Source organism: Pongo abelii, chromosome 6, assembly GCF_028885655.2.
Source record: "Pongo abelii isolate AG06213 chromosome 6, NHGRI_mPonAbe1-v2.0_pri, whole genome shotgun sequence".
NCBI classification, from domain to species: Eukaryota; Metazoa; Chordata; class Mammalia; order Primates; family Hominidae; genus Pongo; species Pongo abelii.
This window is the reverse complement of record NC_071991.2, coordinates 153314681-153334457: the sequence shown is the minus strand read 5'-3', so window position 1 is coordinate 153334457 and position 19777 is coordinate 153314681. Positions and strand designations below refer to the sequence as shown.

General features: G+C 39.4%; 1 protein-coding gene across 13 annotated transcripts in view; it reads right to left on the bottom strand.

Annotated features, from left to right (window-relative positions):
* Window positions 1–19777, bottom strand: part of RBM33 (RNA binding motif protein 33) — a 137546-nt gene that overhangs the window by 42558 nt on the left and 75211 nt on the right. For all 13 annotated transcript variants that reach the window (XM_009243470.4, XM_054560051.2, XM_063726242.1 and 10 more), the window contains 2 exons: window positions 1378–1510; window positions 635–978 (listed from right to left, as the gene is read on the bottom strand). In XM_009243470.4, coding sequence (XP_009241745.2) covers window positions 635–978; window positions 1378–1510 — 477 coding nt within the window. The remainder of the gene's footprint in view (window positions 1–634; window positions 979–1377; window positions 1511–19777) is intronic.

The following is a 19777-nucleotide window of genomic DNA, read 5'->3' as shown; positions in this document are numbered from 1 at the left end:
TTAAATAGCTGATTCAAGTTTACCATCGCTATGTATTTTAATAGTAACCCTACAATACAAGAAGAAATATACACTTGGTAAGAAAGATGTTACAGACACATGTCAACCCATGAAGCAGAAGCCGATGGGCAGAGGGCACTCAAGGCCTTCAAATAACCAGTGAAAACCCATGAAGCAGAAGCCGGTCGGCAGAGGGCACTCAAGGCCTTCAAATAACCAGTGAACAGCAACATCATCTTCCCTCCATGCAAAGACTCCTTTCAAAACTGTCTACTGCAGGAATATAATTTGACCAAGTATTTCCACTGGTAAACCTCTCATGAAATTTTATACAGATGAGCAAATGTATTAGCAAAACATGTCCTAATTTTATTAGTAGTATACCCTTTAAAAAATTCTAATAAGTAGCATTTTTCAATTCCCAAAAAATGACATTTTCCCATTTTTTTCTTGTATTGAGATAAGCAACACTGTCGAGAAAAGTGGTCTTTAACAAACAGTACATTTAAGACTAATACTCTATTCTTTAAATAACCACAAATTAGTAGGCTCAAATAAAAATTTGAAACTTTATGAAACACAAAGCCTCGAAGCTACACATTTTTTCCCTGGAGGTTCGCTCAGGATGCATTACCTGCAGGTTGGGCTGTGCGTGTGTGGGCAGAAACGGCTGTCCTGGGCCTGGCAGAAACGGCTGTCTAGGAGGAATGAAGGGCCGTGTGGTTGCCGACCCAGGCTGGCTAAAGTGCAGAATCCCCACCGGACCTGGAGGCTGCAGGGCTGGTCGTACGGGCCGCTCTCTTGGGAACACTGGCTGCTGTCCTTGCTGATTAAATGCTGGTCCTGGCTGAGTGAATGGTAGAGGACTCTGAGTGGGAACAGGATGGCTACTGTTAAGAAGGGTAGGAGGCGGTGGTGGTGGAGGGGGACTTCGCTGTTCCAGAAAAAGATGGCTCGGGAATCTTGGTTCACCTGAAACTGAAAGGTAACACATCATCATTAACTTCAGGTTAAAAAGACCACGTGCTTCTCAGAAAAGCAGTCTGAAGCACTATCCTACTGTGGACAAAAGTCACAAGTGTTAACAGGTTATGAATGTTTGGAAACAATTCCAGATTTTGCCTCTTATTTCTAGATTGCTTCATTTGTCACTTTCTATACACAAATTCCTCTTTTATATGAGATGTTCCCATTTCAGATACCAACAATGTCTAATTTTAGCACCTGAAATGATAGGCAGAACTGCTAGGGTACAAAAACCTGGCATTCCTAACATCTCCAACTCGGAATTCAATTCAGTTTACAAAATAAATGTGTTTGGGCACATCACCCAACGCAGCTTCTGTTGTTACTCCACACCACTCACTCTTTCTGTACCTCCTAAGAAGAAAGGGTCTCGCTCCTGGGGCGGGGGTGGGGCTCTCCACTGGTCCTGGAGAGGGAGTCGTGGGGGCTGGCTGAAACTGTTGGGAACAGGTCCAGGTGTATGCTGTGGAAATTCTGGAGGGCCCTAAAGAACAACAACAGAGAAACAGGGTGAAGGATAGAAAAATGGTATGTAATTTTTAGAAATATAGACCTGGTTCCAAGTTTTCCTCAAAAACGTCAAGTAACGTGTCTCCTAACAGTCATTGTCTTTCTCTTTCCATACACACACACACACACACACACATACACACACACACACACACAGTCATGCATCCTTAATGAGAGGATACATTCTGACACGCATCCTTAGGTGATTCCATCATGCGAACACCACAGAGTGTATTGTAATCTCTCACTCACACACACACACACACACACACACAGGCACGCACACATGCAGAGTCAGGCATTCTTAAGACAGGATACATTCTGACACGTATCCTTAGGCGATTCTATCATGTGAACACCACAGAGTGTATTGTAATCACACACACACACACACACACACACACACACACGCACCTAGATGGTAGCGCTTTCTACACACCTAGCCTGTATAGTACACATTAGTAGCTCCAAGGCTACATACCAGGGTAGCATTTTACTGTACTGAATACTGTAGGCAACTGTCACACAATGCTAAGTATCTGTGGATGTAAACATATCCAACTCTAGAAAAGGTTACAATAAAATACACTATTATAATCTCATGGAAACACTGCTGTCTATGCAGTCCACCATTAACCAAAACATCCTTACACAGGACATGACCACACATATTAACATAAAAACTAAGTGTTACACAACAGGGGATTCTGCCATATTAAATGATCAAAAATCAAAACGCAACTAGAAATTAAGTCAATGTTTTAATGTCATTATAATGCAAGAATACTATTTTTAAGCTTATTAAAATCCATGCAATTATTGGCCTATTTCCCATTAATCCAAAACACTAAATGTCATGACATTTATCTTTTTAAAGATGCTCATCTTTGCTATTTAACAGGACTGTAAGCTGCAGCTATGAAGCTGCTTCACTTTAAAAGAAAAAGAAATTCAATCAGCAATTCCTGACTTAACGGAAAAATGTGAAATGTTTAAGAAACCAAATTACTACAGAAAAAATAGTACACAGAGTCCTTTGGATAAAAAAATTTTAAGCAAATTCTTACAGATTAACATTTTTCAAAAACTACATGTTACTAGAACTCTTCAGAGACAAATTAAAATCACTTCATTTTCCAGTTGGCCTTTCAGGTATTCATGGAGATTTTTTTAAACCACCGTATTGACCTAAGCAGCAGCATAAAGGTAAAGAAATGTTCACCACTTTTCACTGCTCCAAAAAGAAGTAATTAACTATTAACTATCATCAAAATAATTTTCATTTAATAGCACCTTGTTCTTTGAAACTGAGTCAATATTTCACAACTTTTAAGTATCACTCTTCTTTCTCACAAACTTGCAATCCCAATGCCTTGGCCTATCATTTTATTACTAATTCACTGTTCCCTCTAAATGCAACCACATTTTCTAACACTGAAAATGCTCTTCCACAGTGCATTTCCCTTCCTTCTCCCTGCAAAAGGCTGTTCCACCCATGGCACTGACAGAACAGACAAAATGAACACTAGTATAAACACCACAAACCCTTAAGATTGTTGGCTACAAAATAATAAAGAAATGTTTAACACACAAATATTATATCTTTATAAAAACATAAACTTTAGGCACTTATTGAAACATGTACAACAGAAACTCCAAAGCTGAAAATCTCGTAGCTTTTGACTTTAGGTGAAACAAGGAAATCCACAGCATACTATTGCCTGACATTAGGGAGTGTCACTTCTCTAGATAAAGGCTTCAATTAAGACACAATGAACCCAATAAGCGTCAGTAACTGAGGAATACATTTGTAAGTGAGAATACATATCATACACATGGTCTTTTACCCCTAATAAATGTGTATACTTTATCATAATGATAATTTGAAAATTCACTGATATAATGCTTTGATATGGATCTCTTTTTTGAGAGGGAGAGAGAGAGAGAGATAGGGTCTTGCTCTGTTACCCAGGCTGGAGTGCAGTGGCGCAATCAGCTCATTGTAGCCTCAAACTCCTTGGCTCAAGGGATCCTTCCACCTCAGCCTCCTGAGTAGCTAGGATTTACAGAGCATGACACCACATCCAGCTAATTTTTTTGTAGAGGCAGAGTCTTGCTATGTTGCCCAGGTTGGTCTCGAACGCTTGGGCTCAAATGATTCTTCCACCTCAGCCTCCTGAAGTACTTGGATTACAGGCATGAGCCACAACACCTGGCCAATATTCTTGAATATTTAATATATTTACTTTGCTAATAATATGCTAGAAAAATTACTTCTAATAGCACAGGCCGTTACATACTGTTACTTACTACATCTGCATGAGGAGTTTCAATGAGCTTGCCTGCTTTCTCCCACTGCCAAAGTTGTTTCCTCTTGTTTTAAAAATATTTTCATCTTTTGTTTGAAGTCAATGAAACCCATGGTGTGAGCATAAATATATCTCCTCCAAAATAATATTGTATTCCTCCAGGTAACTTAAATGTTCTATTTATAAAGTATAGCATTAGCATTCCATCTTTAGTTTTGTATATCAATATGATTCTGACATATACAGACAGTTCCTGACTTACAATGGTCCAACTTACGATGTTTGCAACTTACAGCGGCCTCATCCTAATGTAACCCCATTGTAAGTTGCAGAGTAGCTGTGCAAGCATTTCAAAACATATTTTAAAATAATCTTCAAAACTTTCTGAATGACAATAAATTCGCAATCAAGGTTCTGCATTATTTCAAAAAAACGTTTAAATGATGCTTCTCGGAATGACACAGAATAAAAGAAACAACTGCCCGCCTCTGCTTGCAGAGAGGTTTGACTGATCACACTGTTTCCAACCCACGCAAATTAGCAATGGTGGTTCTGAATAAAAATCCTTTTCCAATTAATCAGCCTGTTTCCTTAAGCTGTTTCAATGCACACTTGACTACACTTCTTTCGGGGGAGGAGGCACATGGGAGGGGTTTCAAACAGATAAATACAAAAGGAACCAGTAAGATTCACTAGAAGAATTTGCATTGAGAAATGTAAAACATATAGATCAAAATGATGTCACTGAGACACCAAAAAGAGATAATATCACAGCCTGAAACAAGATAATAGTTGTGAAAAGTAAAAATCACTCAAATGCAAACTCTTCAAATGAAAAATGGGTATGACATTTTAGCTTACAAATATGAAATTAATAACACCTCTGGAAACTATGAAAAACCATTTCCAACGTTAAGTGTGGTTATGATAGCTCTCTTCATGTAACTGAGTCAAGATCAACTACAAGCAGGTTTGATGTTGGTTTGCCCAACCACCTAGGTAAGAGTTTGGACGGGGCTGATTTCAATTCAACAGAGGGAGGAGGTTTCTAACACTCTCCCAGCAATGAACACATCCTCAACCCACAGAAGCACGCACTCAGGAGGAGGAGCACCGCCTGCCAGGGATCATCTGAAAGTGAACTGGACTAGCGCACCCTCAAGGTCCAAGCCAACTCACAAAGAGTGGGTCTGTCGATGTTCTTGAAATTACAGACCAGTTGAAAGACAAACTGGTAAATCTGGCCAGCACTAGTGCAGCCAGGTACGCACTGGGCGTGAGGTGACAGCAGGACTGGGTCAGGGAGAAGGAGCCCCAAGCAACAGCTGGGATGAGTTGTGGGCCTCTGTCTGCCAAGTCTGGAACCTGGGAGGTGCTCACAAAGAGACTGACTGAATTAAATGTTCATTTTCTTACTTTTCTGGCAGGTCTTGATGCCTAGTGGGAGCCAGATTAGAAGACTTAAGAACAAAGTCTCAGCATGGGTTAGAGTTGGGGAAGTGGGTTCTAAATCAAGGCTCAGGGTCTAGGTGACAAAACAGGAAGGTACTAGCAATGTGAATGGCCATTCTTTCTACTTGCCAGGACTCACAGCCTTTTATAGCTGAGCAAGCGTTCCTTCACACTCCCTACCGTACAGTGACTGACAACTGCAGGGACTCTTGCAGAACTTAAGGGCCAGTCAAGAACCAATGCTTTCTAAGCAGCCACCTTAAAATGAGGACCAAAGGGAACTCAACTCAGGCCCCTGGTCCACTGGCAGAGTCCAGGAATTCCTGGGTATGACACTGTCACCGCTGTCGATACCAGGGCCCCATGAACTCATCAACACACAGTGAGGAAGCTAAAACTTATGACATTAAATCACTGGTCCAAGGTCACAACCCTATTTTAGTATTTTTATTTTTCTGTAAGTTCACTCAACCACATTAGGGATTTCAATATTCAAGAAAACCAAGTTAAAGCTTCTGCAAGGGTTCATTTTATTCATGACATAATAAAAACACAGTGGGGGGGGGTTTCAACCCACATAATAAGAAATCTTATCAAAATTACTAAATTTGGGTTACAACTTTTCCCCGACATAAAAATGGTAGTGTACCCCCAACTCAGAATGTGGAAACCAGACACTTGTCACATTACACACTTTCCCTTTCCATCTCCGGTATTTCCCTGAAAAATTTTCACTCTTACATTTCTGTCTCAGCCAAAATGCAAAATCAATACAGAAAACGGCTTCTCTTGTAACCCTTGGTACAGAACCTTTACCTCCTCCTGACCCTGCTTCACTCTCTGGCCACCTCCCTGTATCAGGAGACGCCTGACACAGGGCCCAGACATACCCAAGCCTCTGACTCCTCTACCCCTGAGGCCGGGCTCCTGAAGGCTGGAACACGAACAATCCCATGAATTGGAATCACTAAAAGCTTTTATTTTATTTTAACTGGCTCATCAGTGTCAATCAGCAGTTTTTCACCCGTCCCTGGGCAGCTCCTTCTCTCACTGCCCAGGATAACTTCACACCTCTGAGCACCTTCTAGTGATTCCACCACACAGCTGTCCCCTCTGCCTGCAAGGCCCTCGGCATCCTTGCCGCACTTCCTTCCCACCCTTCTCTGCTTCCACCTGCATTTAAACATCACTTTCTACCGTGAGTAATGGACTTGCTGCTAATTTTTAGCAACAGTCTATTTGTTAAAAATATATATAAATTCTCACTCTATTATACATTTGGTCAGATTTTTCATTTAAATATAGGAACAGTATGCTGAAGTAGAACAGAAGGTGAAAGTTGGCTACTGATGTGCTGACAAGCCGTCAGCCCTAACTATAGTCAGCACACTTCAGGGCTCGTAACTCATTAGCTCTATCAGTCACTACTATGCTAATGAGCTGGCAAAAAAGCAGACATTGGGAGGTGCCAGAAAGAACAGGAAGAGTAAAATGTACTTTCAGAGAAAGGGGGAGAGTCCTTTGAGGCTATTTTCACTTAACCCTTAAACTTTTTTATTGTATTAACAGCTAGAAATCAGCATCACTGGGCGTGAAAATTTTTTATCAATTTACAATTATTTTGCCAATTTTAACAAAGAGTAAAGCAAAGCTTAATTTATCAGTTATTCAGAATGACAGGTAATTACACACTGCCACTCTCTCCTATCTCGGCTCAGTTTCCCCTTCACCCCTTTCCAGTGTGCCAGTTGCAAGTGTGCAGTTGCAGGGTATACTGTTCCCACAGGACCAACCAGCAGCAGGCAGGGCTCCTCCCCAGGTGCAGAAAGAAGGGCTGCTTCTGTAGCTGGCCTTTTGTCACTCAGTTCTTATGCCAGGGAAGTGCCAGTTCTCTTTAAATTTTGCCTATAATTAGAACAAGCTAAAAGAGGTCCTGATCTTTCCATCTTCATTATTTAATAGGTGAAGCCCTAATATTTATTACTGCTTTTCTTACTGGGCTTAGAACTGAAAAACTCCATCTCGTAGAAAATTCTGCAGTTCTTCTAAGTTCCATGATTGTATCTTACTGCCACGAATCTCATCCTCAACGGTACAGAGGTCCTCACTTATCCACAGTTTCACTTTCTGGGGTTGAGTTACCCACCATCAATTGAAATCTAAAAATATTAAATGGAAAATTCCAGAAATAAACAATTCATAAATTTTACACCATACACCTTTCTCAGTAGCATGATGAAATCTCTTGGCATCCTGCTCCATCCAGCCCAGGGAATGAAATCATACCTTTGTCCAGAGGATCCATGCTGAAGACACTCCCTGCCTGCTAGCCCATTAGTCACTTGGTCAACGTCTTGGTTATTAGATTGACTGTCACAGTACTGCAGAGCTTGCATTCAAGTAACTCATATTTTACTTAATAATGGCCCCAAAATGCAAGAGTAATAACTGCTTTATTGTATGATTAGCTATTGCCGTTCATCTCTTACTGTGCCTAATTTGTAAATTAAACTTTATCCTAGGTATGTATGTACAGGAAAAACCATGGTCTCTACTGGAGTCTTCCAGTACACAGCCCTCGGATAAGGTGGGCACCACGGCACTGGCCATGCGGCTGCTGCAGCAGGGCTCTTTATAAACCTTCTTTCCCACCTTCCATCAGGCAGCTAAGTTCAAGTCCTCAAAAAGGTTTTTCTCATTATAGATAAGGCAAAATGTAACTGGGAAAGTAGACCGGCCTCCACTCCACTCCGAGCGGAGAGTCAACCAAGGTTCGATTTTTTACTTTGCCACAGGTTGCGATCAGGGAAAAGGACTCTGTCTTTAGCCCTTTCATCCTTTTCTAAAAGGAAAGAGTTACTGAATTAGAAGAATAAACTCAAAGAGTTTAGTCCACAAACTTAGTTTTCCATAAAAATTCCAAGCTACCTGAGAACTAGGTACATTACCTCTTAGGTCTCTAAGCACTATCAGATTCCCTGGAAGATTTCCCTGGAACTTTAATATCATGATTTTCATCTCTTCCCAAAACTTTCTTTCCTTTAACTGACTATTTACATGCTGTCTAAATGCACAGTCACTGGCATCTGAATGTTACTGGTACGTAACAAAGCCCCCAAAATTCTCTCTCATGATAGTTTTTCCACTCAGTGGAAAATAAAAGCCTTTAAAATCCATCACTAATGTTCAAGCAGAACTTTATTCTAACTTACAGTGATCCTGTAGGTGCTCAGGCTGAGAAGCAGCACTCATCATCTAACCTGACAGCTCTCCCAGCCCTGTCTCCATCCCAGCCACTTACCAGCTACAGCCTTGAACTCATGACTGAATCTGCCTGGGCCTCTGTTTGCTCATCTATAAAACAGCAATTAGTACCCACCTCACAGGGGCAGGAAACTCCTTAGGACAGTACCTAGCAAATAACAAAAGTTCACCATACATGTCGTTATCATTTTTACACCTTTTTGTAGACAGCAGCCCAGACTGTAAATATGATATACAGCTTCTGACATATTTCCACGTCTTCTGTCATATTTCCATGTTTCCATATACGGTAAAAACCAAATCAGTATAGATTCCTTGCTTGCATTCTTATTTCTGAGTTCAAATCAGAAATCCCTCATAAAGTACCAGCAAGTCCTAGAAACTTTGTCTCTTGAATCTCTCCAATCCACTTCCACTTCTCTCTGCCCTTCAACTGCCGGGTCCATGAGAGCTGAGACCAGGCCTGTCTTATACATCAATGTGTTTCCATGCTTGGCCCAGTGCCTGGCACACAGGCAGTCATAAATATTTAATGGATGGATGAAATGCCTGTTTGTAATAGCAAGGTATTCCCCGAGCCTTACATTCTCAACCTGGAAGTACTGAGGCATGCTGTAAAACCAGCTGCCCACAAAGCACAGGGAGAGGTGCTGAATGGCTGAATGAAGGAAGTAACAAAGGTTAGGATGTACTAACCTAGACCTCGGGCAGTGAACTGCCTGAGGCTCTTAAGCTGAGCAGATGTGAAACACATACAGTGTACAAGGACCAAACAGAAGCCAAGATCTGGGGTGACCACTGGTTTAGAAACAGAAAAATGAACAGAACTGAGTTCTTACATGTATGACAGAATTTTTTTTTTTTTTTTCCAAGAGACAGGGTCTTGCTCTGTCACACAGACTGGAGTGTAGCGGCGCCATCACAGCTCACTACATCCTCAAACTCCTGGGCTCAAGTGATCCTCTTGCCTCAGCCTCCAGAGAACCCGGGACTACAGGCATGAGCCACCATATCCGGCTAACAAAAATTTTTTGTAGAGATGGGGTCTCACTATGTTACCCAGGCTAGTCTGAAACTCCTGGCCTCAAGGGATCCTCCCGCCTTGGCCTCCCAAAGCACTGGGTTTACAGTTGTGAGTCACTGCATCTGGCCAATAGAAATTATTTTAACTCGTATTCTAACTACGTAATATCATTAGAGAAGATGAGTGAGAGGACCATGCTGACTGGCTTCTTCACTCTGTGGCTGGGAGGATCACTGGTGGGAGGCCAGAACTTCCATGCTGATATGGTTTGGCTCTGCATCCCCACCCAAATCTCATCTCGAACTGTAATCCCCACGAGTGGAGGGAGGGACTTGGTGGGTGGTGACTGGATCATGGGGGCAGTTTCCCCCACGCTGTTCTCATGATGGTATGTGAGTTTTCACAAGATCTGATGGTTTAAAAGTGGCACTTGCCCCACTTTGCTCTCTCTCCTGCCACCACGTGAAGAAGGTGCTTGCTTCCCCTTCGCCTCCTGTCATGATTGTAAGTTTCCTGAGGCCTCTCCAGCCATGCGGAACTGTGAGTCAATTAAACCTTTATTCTTTATAAATTACCCAGTCTTGGGTATTCTTTATAGCAGTATGAAAACAGACTAATACACATGCTGTCTCATTTAATCCTTATCACAACCCTACAAGGTAGGTATTCTGCTCACAGAAATCTTCTGACCATTTAAATAATCTTCACTTAGTACACGGTTAGAAAGTGGCAGAACTTGAATTCAAACCCAGGCTGCCTACCTGCAGAGCACACTGTGAATTCCTTGGTATGAACAGCAAATGGGGAGGGATTTTTCTCACATTCCCTAATCAGTCCCTAATCATATGTTTTATCATCACATATGTAAGTGTAATTGTGCAAGTCTACGTGTGTTTCAGAGTCAAGAAAACCAGTAAGTACTACATCAAGTCAAAAATCGGATAGCCATGGAAATTTCATGGCAGGCTTTAATAAGTAAAAGAAATTATCAGTACTCACCTGATCAATCTACAAGAGCTGCATTAAAGAGGTAAGACCAAAGACGCTACCTAAGATTTAGAAAGAAACCGTTTACTCAGGGTGAGTAAACAAGGCAATTTCTGACCGTGAAAGTTACTTAAATAGAGTAAGAACGGGAAAAGAAGGATTTGCAAGTGTAGCCTGGAGTATGTACACGCTACAGGCAAGGTGCTGTCTCCTCAAGCAGCTGGGTGAAGAGCAGTGAGGAGGGAGTAACATTATGTCATCGAGTGCACAGGACCCAAAGAACCTGAAGTACCCACTGACCTTTATAGGTGGAGAGGCTGGCCCAGGGAAAGAGAGCACCTGAATGGTAGATAAATCCAGTCCAATCAGGAGGAAGTCATGACGGCCCATTTTCCAAGATGACAAATGCCCGCATATCAGCCAAGTGGTAGCAGGATAAGAAAAGAGGGCAGATAATGCAAGACACCTCTCAGAAAACAACATTCAATGACTGATCCGTGAAATACACCAGAGTGAAAAGGGTTGCCTCAGCTGCGGACAGTGCCTCACGCCTGTAATCCTAGCACTTTGGGACCCCAAGGTGGGCTGACTGCTTGAGCCCAGGAGTTCGAGACCAGCCTAGGCAACACGATGAAACCCTATCTGTACAAAAAAGGTACAAAAAAAAATTAGCCAGGCATGGTGGGACACACCTGTAGTCCCAGCTACTTGAGGCTGCGGTGAGAGGATCACCTGAGCCCAGGAAGCCGAGCCTGCGAGCCCGGGAAGCCGAGCCTGCAGCGAGCTGCAATCACACCACTGCACTCCAGCCTGGGCTACAGAGTGAACCCTGTCTCAGAAAAAAAAGCGGGGATGGGCGGTTACCTTTTTGGCAATGTCAGATACTATTGGACAGAAGGGAGAGTTCACCTGGGCAGATATGTGGCTTGCCACTGCTCTAATAGAACTTGAGAGTTTAAATATTTAAATGAATTTTTTAACTTTTAAGCTTTAAGGTCCCAAAAGCTGCTCACTGACTGTTAACAATATTGCTTTTCTGAAACAGAAGTTTGAGAAATAGCAGGTCTCATGAAGCGCACAGTGTCACTTTTCCTGTTTTGTTTGTTTTGCACACAAGTGGCACTTTTCTCTTTCCCTCTAATAACACAACTTAAATTCTGACAAACATGTCAGCCACATGGAAAAGACTGCTAATTGCTTATCTAGCACAAATTCTCACTTATTCCTTAGTAACAGAGCCCTAATTTTATTCAGGACAACACTGCCCAGCTAAAAACTACATATTCCAATTTCTAAGGAGGGTGACATTTGGCTAGACTCTGGCCAACAGGAGCAGCTGTCAGCTGGGGGATGGGTGGGGGAGCTCCCTGGGGGATACCTCAGCTGGCCTGCACCCTCTGCCCTTGGCCCTCCTCTTCTTTCCGCCTGGAATACAGACAAATGCATTAGGTGATGGGTAGATGGAAAAATATGCGTCCCTATCAGAGCTGATATACATTAAAAAAAGCTTTTTCATTTTTATGCAAAAAATAAAACAGTCACTGTTAACTAAGTTTTCTGTTAAATGCAGCCTCATTCACAGCCTGATTCAGTCAAATATTACAGCTGATATTATATTGTAGCTGATACAAATACTGCTCCAATAAACTGGCAGACAAGTCACTTTTCCTCTATGAGATAAATAAACTCAGGCTTTACAGAGTTAAAAGTGAGTTAACTAAGGTTACATCACCAATGAATGACAACTATGACAAGAACCCACATTTTCACACTCTTGGTTTATTAAGTGCTTTATCCATCATAGTGCATTGCTTCTGCTAACACAGATTTATCTCCAAGCAATGCCATATAAACCATGGTTCCAAAATCTGACATTCATAAGAGGTTCTATTGATGTGATCATTTCTTTATTAACTTCTATCATTTCATGGGAATAAGGATACTCAATTACCAATTCCCTCTACCAAATACAGATTTTAAAACTGTTGTGAGTTGTGAATACCTCACTTAACAGAACTTTTAGTACTAACGTAATTCTACCTTTTGAAAGAAAGGACTACTTTAATCCTCTCAAATAAGTGCTCTGTTTTGCTTTTCTTTATATCCCTTTAAAAATCCAAGGTAAGAAATTATTATTCTCTCATATAATTCTCATACAAATTATACTTTCACTTTTCTGCATCTCTTGTTAATTACATGATTTTTATCTATATTAATCCTATTCAAGAAGAACTGATAACTCAGGTTACAAAAAAAAAAGATGAAAAACTTTGCATAAATTGCTTAGCACAAAGTTAATCGTATAAAGCCAAGAATAAAAAGGCACTAACAGCTATTATGTGACTTATCAGCTTCCCTAAAAGGGTCAGTCGGTATATTTTAATAAGACTAATTAAATACCTTAACAATGTCATTGAAACTTCATGAATCTTTCAATAAATTACAACCTATCTCTACAACATGTTTTCCTTTATTAATCTCACTTAAAATACAAAGAACGATATAAGAAACCAATTGACACTTAAGAACACCTCTCAGTTAATTCTGATTAAATGGGTTGAATGCAAAGAATAAAGGCCACTAGTGACCCCTGACGTAATTAAAATTACAGTCCTCTATCACAATATGTTAATCCTCTTATTTCAGTATTCTCCATAGATTTTTTTTTTCTTTCAGGTTATGCCTTGTTTAAATACCTATATTCACCTTCCTAGAGGGCACTTTGATATTTATAGATGCATTCTAAACATTTTGAAGAAGGATATACCTACTGCCAAGTACTAGGTTTCATTTAGGGGTAAAAAAACACCACGTGAATTTAAATACATTAGGATAATGTTAATGGTTCAAGCAGTAAAACAAGAGCACCCACTACAAACTACAAAACTTTTCTTTGGTACAAAATGGTGTTTTGATGAACCTCCTAAACACTACTTACATTATGTCCTGAAATGAAAAACTCTTTATTTCTGCACCCTCACCCTCCCATGCTCCTCCTGAAACAGCTCTTCCCAATGACTGGCCCTGCCACAGTAAACTTCCTCACTTTAGTACTTAATGAGGGCCACAATTTTATGTAGTTACAATTCAACTTACCAGATTCTATGTTTTTTTCTCAGTTTATGGAAGTTCAATGTCATATTTAAGGAGAAAGCACAGCATAAAAACTAAGAGAATCGGCCTCCAGTCCTCCCTCCCGCGCCCAGTTGGGTGAACTTAAGCAATTTGATCTTTCCAAAAGTCAGCTTGTCAATCTCTAAAACAAAAAATAATAATTTTTTACTTTTGCTCCACAGGCTGAACACACTGTGGAATATAGTGATCACTCAATTTTTTTTATTCATTACTGATTTTCAACCATATATGCTCTATGAAGACTGTATTTCCTCATTAAAAAAAAAAAAAACTAAAAAAGGAAAGAACCAACTAAAAAAGGAAAGCAGTAGTATCAGCAGCTACGTCAATTGAAAAGCATACGGTCTGTCTTAAATCTCATCTGTGAATACACTATCATCCACAATCCACTCCTAGGCATTTACTGACAACTTAAGTTCACACAAAAAAAATCTGTACACACACACACACGCACACACAAACCTGTACACAAATGTTTATAGCAACTCTAATCACAACATCCAAAGACTGGAAATAACCCAACTGCCTATCAGGTGAATGGATACACAAACTGTGCTATATCCATATACTGGAATACTACTCAGCAATAGAAAAGACAAACTACTGACTGGTGCAGCAAATGGATGAATCTCAAACGCATTATACTACAGGAAAGCAGCCAGGCTCCAAATGAAACAAGCTCTATGATTCCATTTACATAACATAATTATAGGAACAGACACATTCAGTGGTTGCCAGGGGCCGGCAGGGAGAGGGGCTAACCACAAGGGGCAGGAGAGTCCCTGGATGATTATATAACTGTAGGCACTAGGCAAAACTCACACACCTGTACGCTCAAAGGACTAAATTTTTAAAATGAAAAAATTCTCATCTTTTGGAAGAATTGCTTTTTGGTTTTTGGTTTTGTATTGTTTCGTTCTTACTTGACATGGAGTCTCGCTCCATCGCCCAGGCTGGAGAGCAGTGTAGCACGATCTCAGCTCACTGCAACCTCCGCCTCCTGGGTTCAAGCAATTCTCCTGCCTCAGCTTCCCAAATAGCTGGGACTACAGGCGCCCGCCACCATGCCCAACTAATTTTGTATTTTTAGTAGAGATGAGGTTTCACCATGTTGCCCAGGCTGGTCTCGAACCCCTGACTTCAAGTGATCCACCCACCTCAGCCTCCCAAAGTGCTGGGAGCGCTGGCCAGAAGAATTGCTTTTGATACTTTATAATAAAACAGGACTTCTCTCCAAGTGTGCCTTAAAAATGCACCTAAACAGAACCACAGGTCTTCAACAACTCCTGGGAAATTAAATATTAAAACAAAAAAGTAGCAGTATGTTTTGTAGGACACATCACTAAAAACAGATAACTAAGATTTCCTTGGCACAGAGGAGTTCCAAGACTTTAAACTTTGTGTCCAACATTTCATAGGCTAAATTATTAAGTTGCAGATGGGCAAACTACACTGAGGTTTAAGTCTATATATATAGCACTCTATATCTGAAGAGAATTTAAAAGGTGTCCCAGTCAATGTAACAGATTTACTTAGCCAATAAACAAAAAACAGCCCTCCCCTGGTATGCATAGGAGATTGCTTCCAGGACTCCGCATATACACATGTTGTACAAGGGACAACTGTAGTTTATCACATACTTTATAAAGCAGTTTTTACAAAGCAGCTCAACAGCTCCAACAGAAGAAACAAAAAACCAATTTTATGTGATTTCAAGGAGTACCCCTGGCCTTTGAGTGATTAGCATGGACTTTAACCCAGCCCTATCTCTACCCAACACATGCAACGCATGCTGACCAACCAGCAAGTTAAAGGGTTACTGAATTTGATAAACCACCTTCTTTAATAGCTGTTACCATAGTGTTTAGCTGCTCCTGTTACTGCTGCAGATGGGAATTCATTGATATGATTAAATTTGATGGTATGATAATGTATGGTAATCACGATTAATCAGAAACCCACTAGCAAGTGGAGGACGTTGGGTATTATGTCACCTGCATTTTAAACTGCATTCTCTCCTTGCAAGCCTGACAATGTTTGACAGCTGGAAGGGTCTCCTACTATATTCGCCTGCTACTACTTATAGATCTGATCAGAGAAAATGCCCATCATTCCTTCCATAGCTTAAGTGCTGGTAATTATAAGACATTGCAGGCATGTTGTAAAAACACTATGTGTTCAAAAGCAAGACTTTCTTTCCCGGATGGAATAAAGTCTGGATTCTCATCTGCAAGGGCTGTAATCAGAAAGAAATGTGATTTGATGCAGCAGTCTCATCAAACATGATTTGCATGAAACGGCCTATAAGACACATCCAGGAAACATCATTCACTGCCACCTGATACCATGTGCCCAAATGTGGCCCAAACTAAAAGACGTGTGATGTTCCGTAACTACAGAGTAAACACAAATGTGAACCTCATTTGCCAGGTCTAAGTAAGTAATAACACGATTGTTAAGAAGATGCATTTAAACTTAAAAGTACAGTTTATTTTAAATTTAAACAAAAGGCACCAAGAAATTATTCAGCAGCCAAACTACCTGGTATTTAACGGCTAACTGAAATATCACCATTTGCCCGACACACCAATGTAAAATCAAAGGACTGGATAGTTTTTAAAATTTTAAAACTTATTTTAAAATACTCTAGGTCAGGAATCTTTAAAATGATTTTTTCATAAGCTTAAAATTTAGCTCAGCACTTTTTCATAAGCTTAAAAACAGCAATTGCACAGAAAAACAAACTAGATTCACAAAAATCTCAAAACAACACTTTAAAATATTCCAACAGTTGACATTTTATGTTACTTTTTTTAAGTGGGCAAACTTTAAAAACAAAAAACTCTCTGAGGACAAATACATGACTAGAAAATATACTTTATGGATAAGATAAAGACTTATAGCTTTATATTAGTGACAAAAACACCAGGTATAGCCTTTGCAGAAAGAGAAACCAATTAGATTAATTTAATTGTAAAACAGAGAACATCTGAATGGAAAACAGAATTTAAAGTGCAGAAACTTACTTTCAGAAAGGTAACTAGCCTTCCACCCCACTACTTCCTTATTTAAAAGACAAAACAAAACACAACACAGTGTTTCGTGAAATAGCATTCAACATTCCTGACATGAACAAAAATGTGTTCATTAAATGGACTAGTGGATGGTAAGAGGCCAGACCGGAAGACTGGACAGAGCAAAGTGCCCGAATGAAACAGGGTCATCAGTCACACAGGACATGTTAAGCTCTGAGGGTATGTTATTTCCTGTGCTCATAAGCGCATGTAAGTATTCATAACTTATGTAACGGAAATATGTTTTACAATCAGAAGAAAAAAAACTTTCAGAGTTCAGAACTAACGTGCATATCTGTAACTAAAATTAACTACATAAATCTAATTTTTAAATGGAAGCCTAAATTACAAAGCACTTTACAGAATTCCTTAAATGAGGGACTAGAGAAGGACATGCATTCTAGTGCAAAGACTAACATAACCAAGAGCTAAAGCAATTTTCTCCAAAATGATCAAAAACAAGGATCCTTTTCTTAAGACACTTATTTTGACATTCAGTTATTTGTTTTAAAAATCATTTCTTAAATTCTCCAAATAATGCTAATTAACAAGAAATAAAAATATTAGTCTAACTACAAGCAAAGCCTAGAATACCAAATTTTGGCCTCAGATTTGGATTTTTAAGAATAACTTTAAAGAATAATTTTAAATAATTTTACACACTATGAAAAACAGCATTTCACATTTGGATGCCTCAGTTTCTGTAATTTTTAATTAAAAAAACTAGAGGTATTATAACTCAGCAAAATTTCTGGACATACTAGTTCTAAACGACGCATAAATACCAAATGTATCATAGAGCCTTTAAAATTTGGAAATGCAGTGGTACTTTTGTATATTGTCTGCCTTTTTTTTTTTTAACTCTTTTAGTCAATTGCGTATGAAGCTGCATTCTTGTACAGTTAAATGCATGTGATATAATTCTACTATACAAATTCACATATGTTCTTGAAAACAACAAAAAGTAAAAATATAAAAATTAAAATGCACACCCCCCTTTACACTACTTATTCTATGTAGGGCTCCTAAATAAGCAGTAAGATCACTCTATATTAAGTTTCTGGGTATGTCTATTTGACAACTATGTGCTCCCTCCCGCCTCTCTGCACAGGGCTTGTGGCTAAGGGCACCACCGAGCACAGGATGACTGGGACTCTGGCACGGGTGTTTAGCCACAGACATTCACCAGATATCACACAAACAGGAGTAAACACACAACTATGACTGATGTGAGGAAGCTACATATGCACTACGAGCACAGCTTTGGATAGAATGTTACCTATCCTAGGAGCAATGAGAATTCCTTTAAAGGTACTTAAGCTGGGGAAAGGAGAGATTACAATGAACCTTGATTTGCTCAATTGCAAATTTCATAACAACTGGCACACAGATTTCTGAATTCAAATCTATTTTTGCATACTAAGAAGCCCACTGACTCAAACAGACCATCTGCTAAATCTGAAGTTGAATGTTCCATCACTTTGTGTGTGCGTGTGTAGTCAGTTTTTAAAGCAAAATTCGGTTTGACTAATATTGATTGAACCCCAAATACAGAAAACCACCAGGATAGAAACTGAGGGGCATACTGCCATCCATAAGAACCAAGACAGAGCCTGCAGCACATCTGGCCACCAATAAGAAATCTCCAGAGGGCTTTGCTAAGCCACAACAATGTTGTCTTCACTATTCTTAAATTTTACTCAATGAAAATCAGCTTAAAGGACATAAGTTAGGTTTCATTTAATGATGCTTGGTTCATTGTATAGCTTAGAGACGGCACTATGCAGAGCACTTGGCATAAAGTAGATCCTCATTAAATGTTCACAAAATTATATTTACATTCACAGGAACCAAGTTTAATCTAGTAGTAGAAAAAAGAAAAAAATAACTTTACTCAACAAAGATCTGGCTTACAAGTAAAACAACGAGAGATAGCCTAGAGTTTATTTTCCTTCCCAACAAGACTGGTGGGCTTTTTAAAAACACAATACCGCTACTGTATTTTAAAAAATACCCATTTCATGATTTTCTCTAAGGGAAAATGATTAGAGAAATAAGTAGTGCACTGCACGTGCTATACCCCAAGTTCACTGTAATGTCAGCACTTGGGACTTAAAGGAAGATACGTGTTAAATCGTGGTAAATACCTGGGCTGAAGAGAACACTTCTTAAGCTATATTCACATACACAGCTCATTTCTAGCCCAACTATTTCTGATCACCCACACATACTTCCCATCTCAAAAACAAAAATTGAACATTACACCTCACAGAAACTGTTCAAAACTGCCTTGAAACGTATTTACCATGCTTAGAGTACTATATAACTGAAACGCAAGTTCAATTTCTCACAAAAATGTTCTTTTATTATCCTCTTCTAATAGCAGCAAAGTATTCTAAGGTTTTATTCCTAGCATCAGATACAATTATATTTGCACAACTGAAAAATGAAATAAAAATTGCAATTGACTATTCTAAGTTTATATTAGTAAACATTTTCACAAAAATATAAATTACATTGCTTTAGGTTTATATCTTAACTGCAAATGCTTTTCATATCAAATTTTATCCTTGTAGTACAAAATGTGAAAACACATCCAAAAATGATTTTAACACAGATATAATCACAGTCCTGAAAAAGCAAAAAGTATTTAATATGTCAGTGCTTTACAATAACTAGCAGATAAACTACTACACAGAAGAAATGTATTCAATGACTAAAACCATACATGTCAGCCTTGGGTAATGGATCTAATAAAACTTGACTTTTTAGACAACTGCTTCAAATAGATACCCAATAAATATCACCTAATGTTTTAAAAACAACTAATTTTTAGAACTTGGCAAATAACTTATAGAAACACATTAGCTAAACATAAAGAAATCAGGAAGAACCCGCTTTAGAAACCATGTCATAATTCCTAACTACAAGTCAAAGAAATTTCTACAAAATACTCTGAACCTTAAATCCAATAATGTTATTTTTGAATAATCACC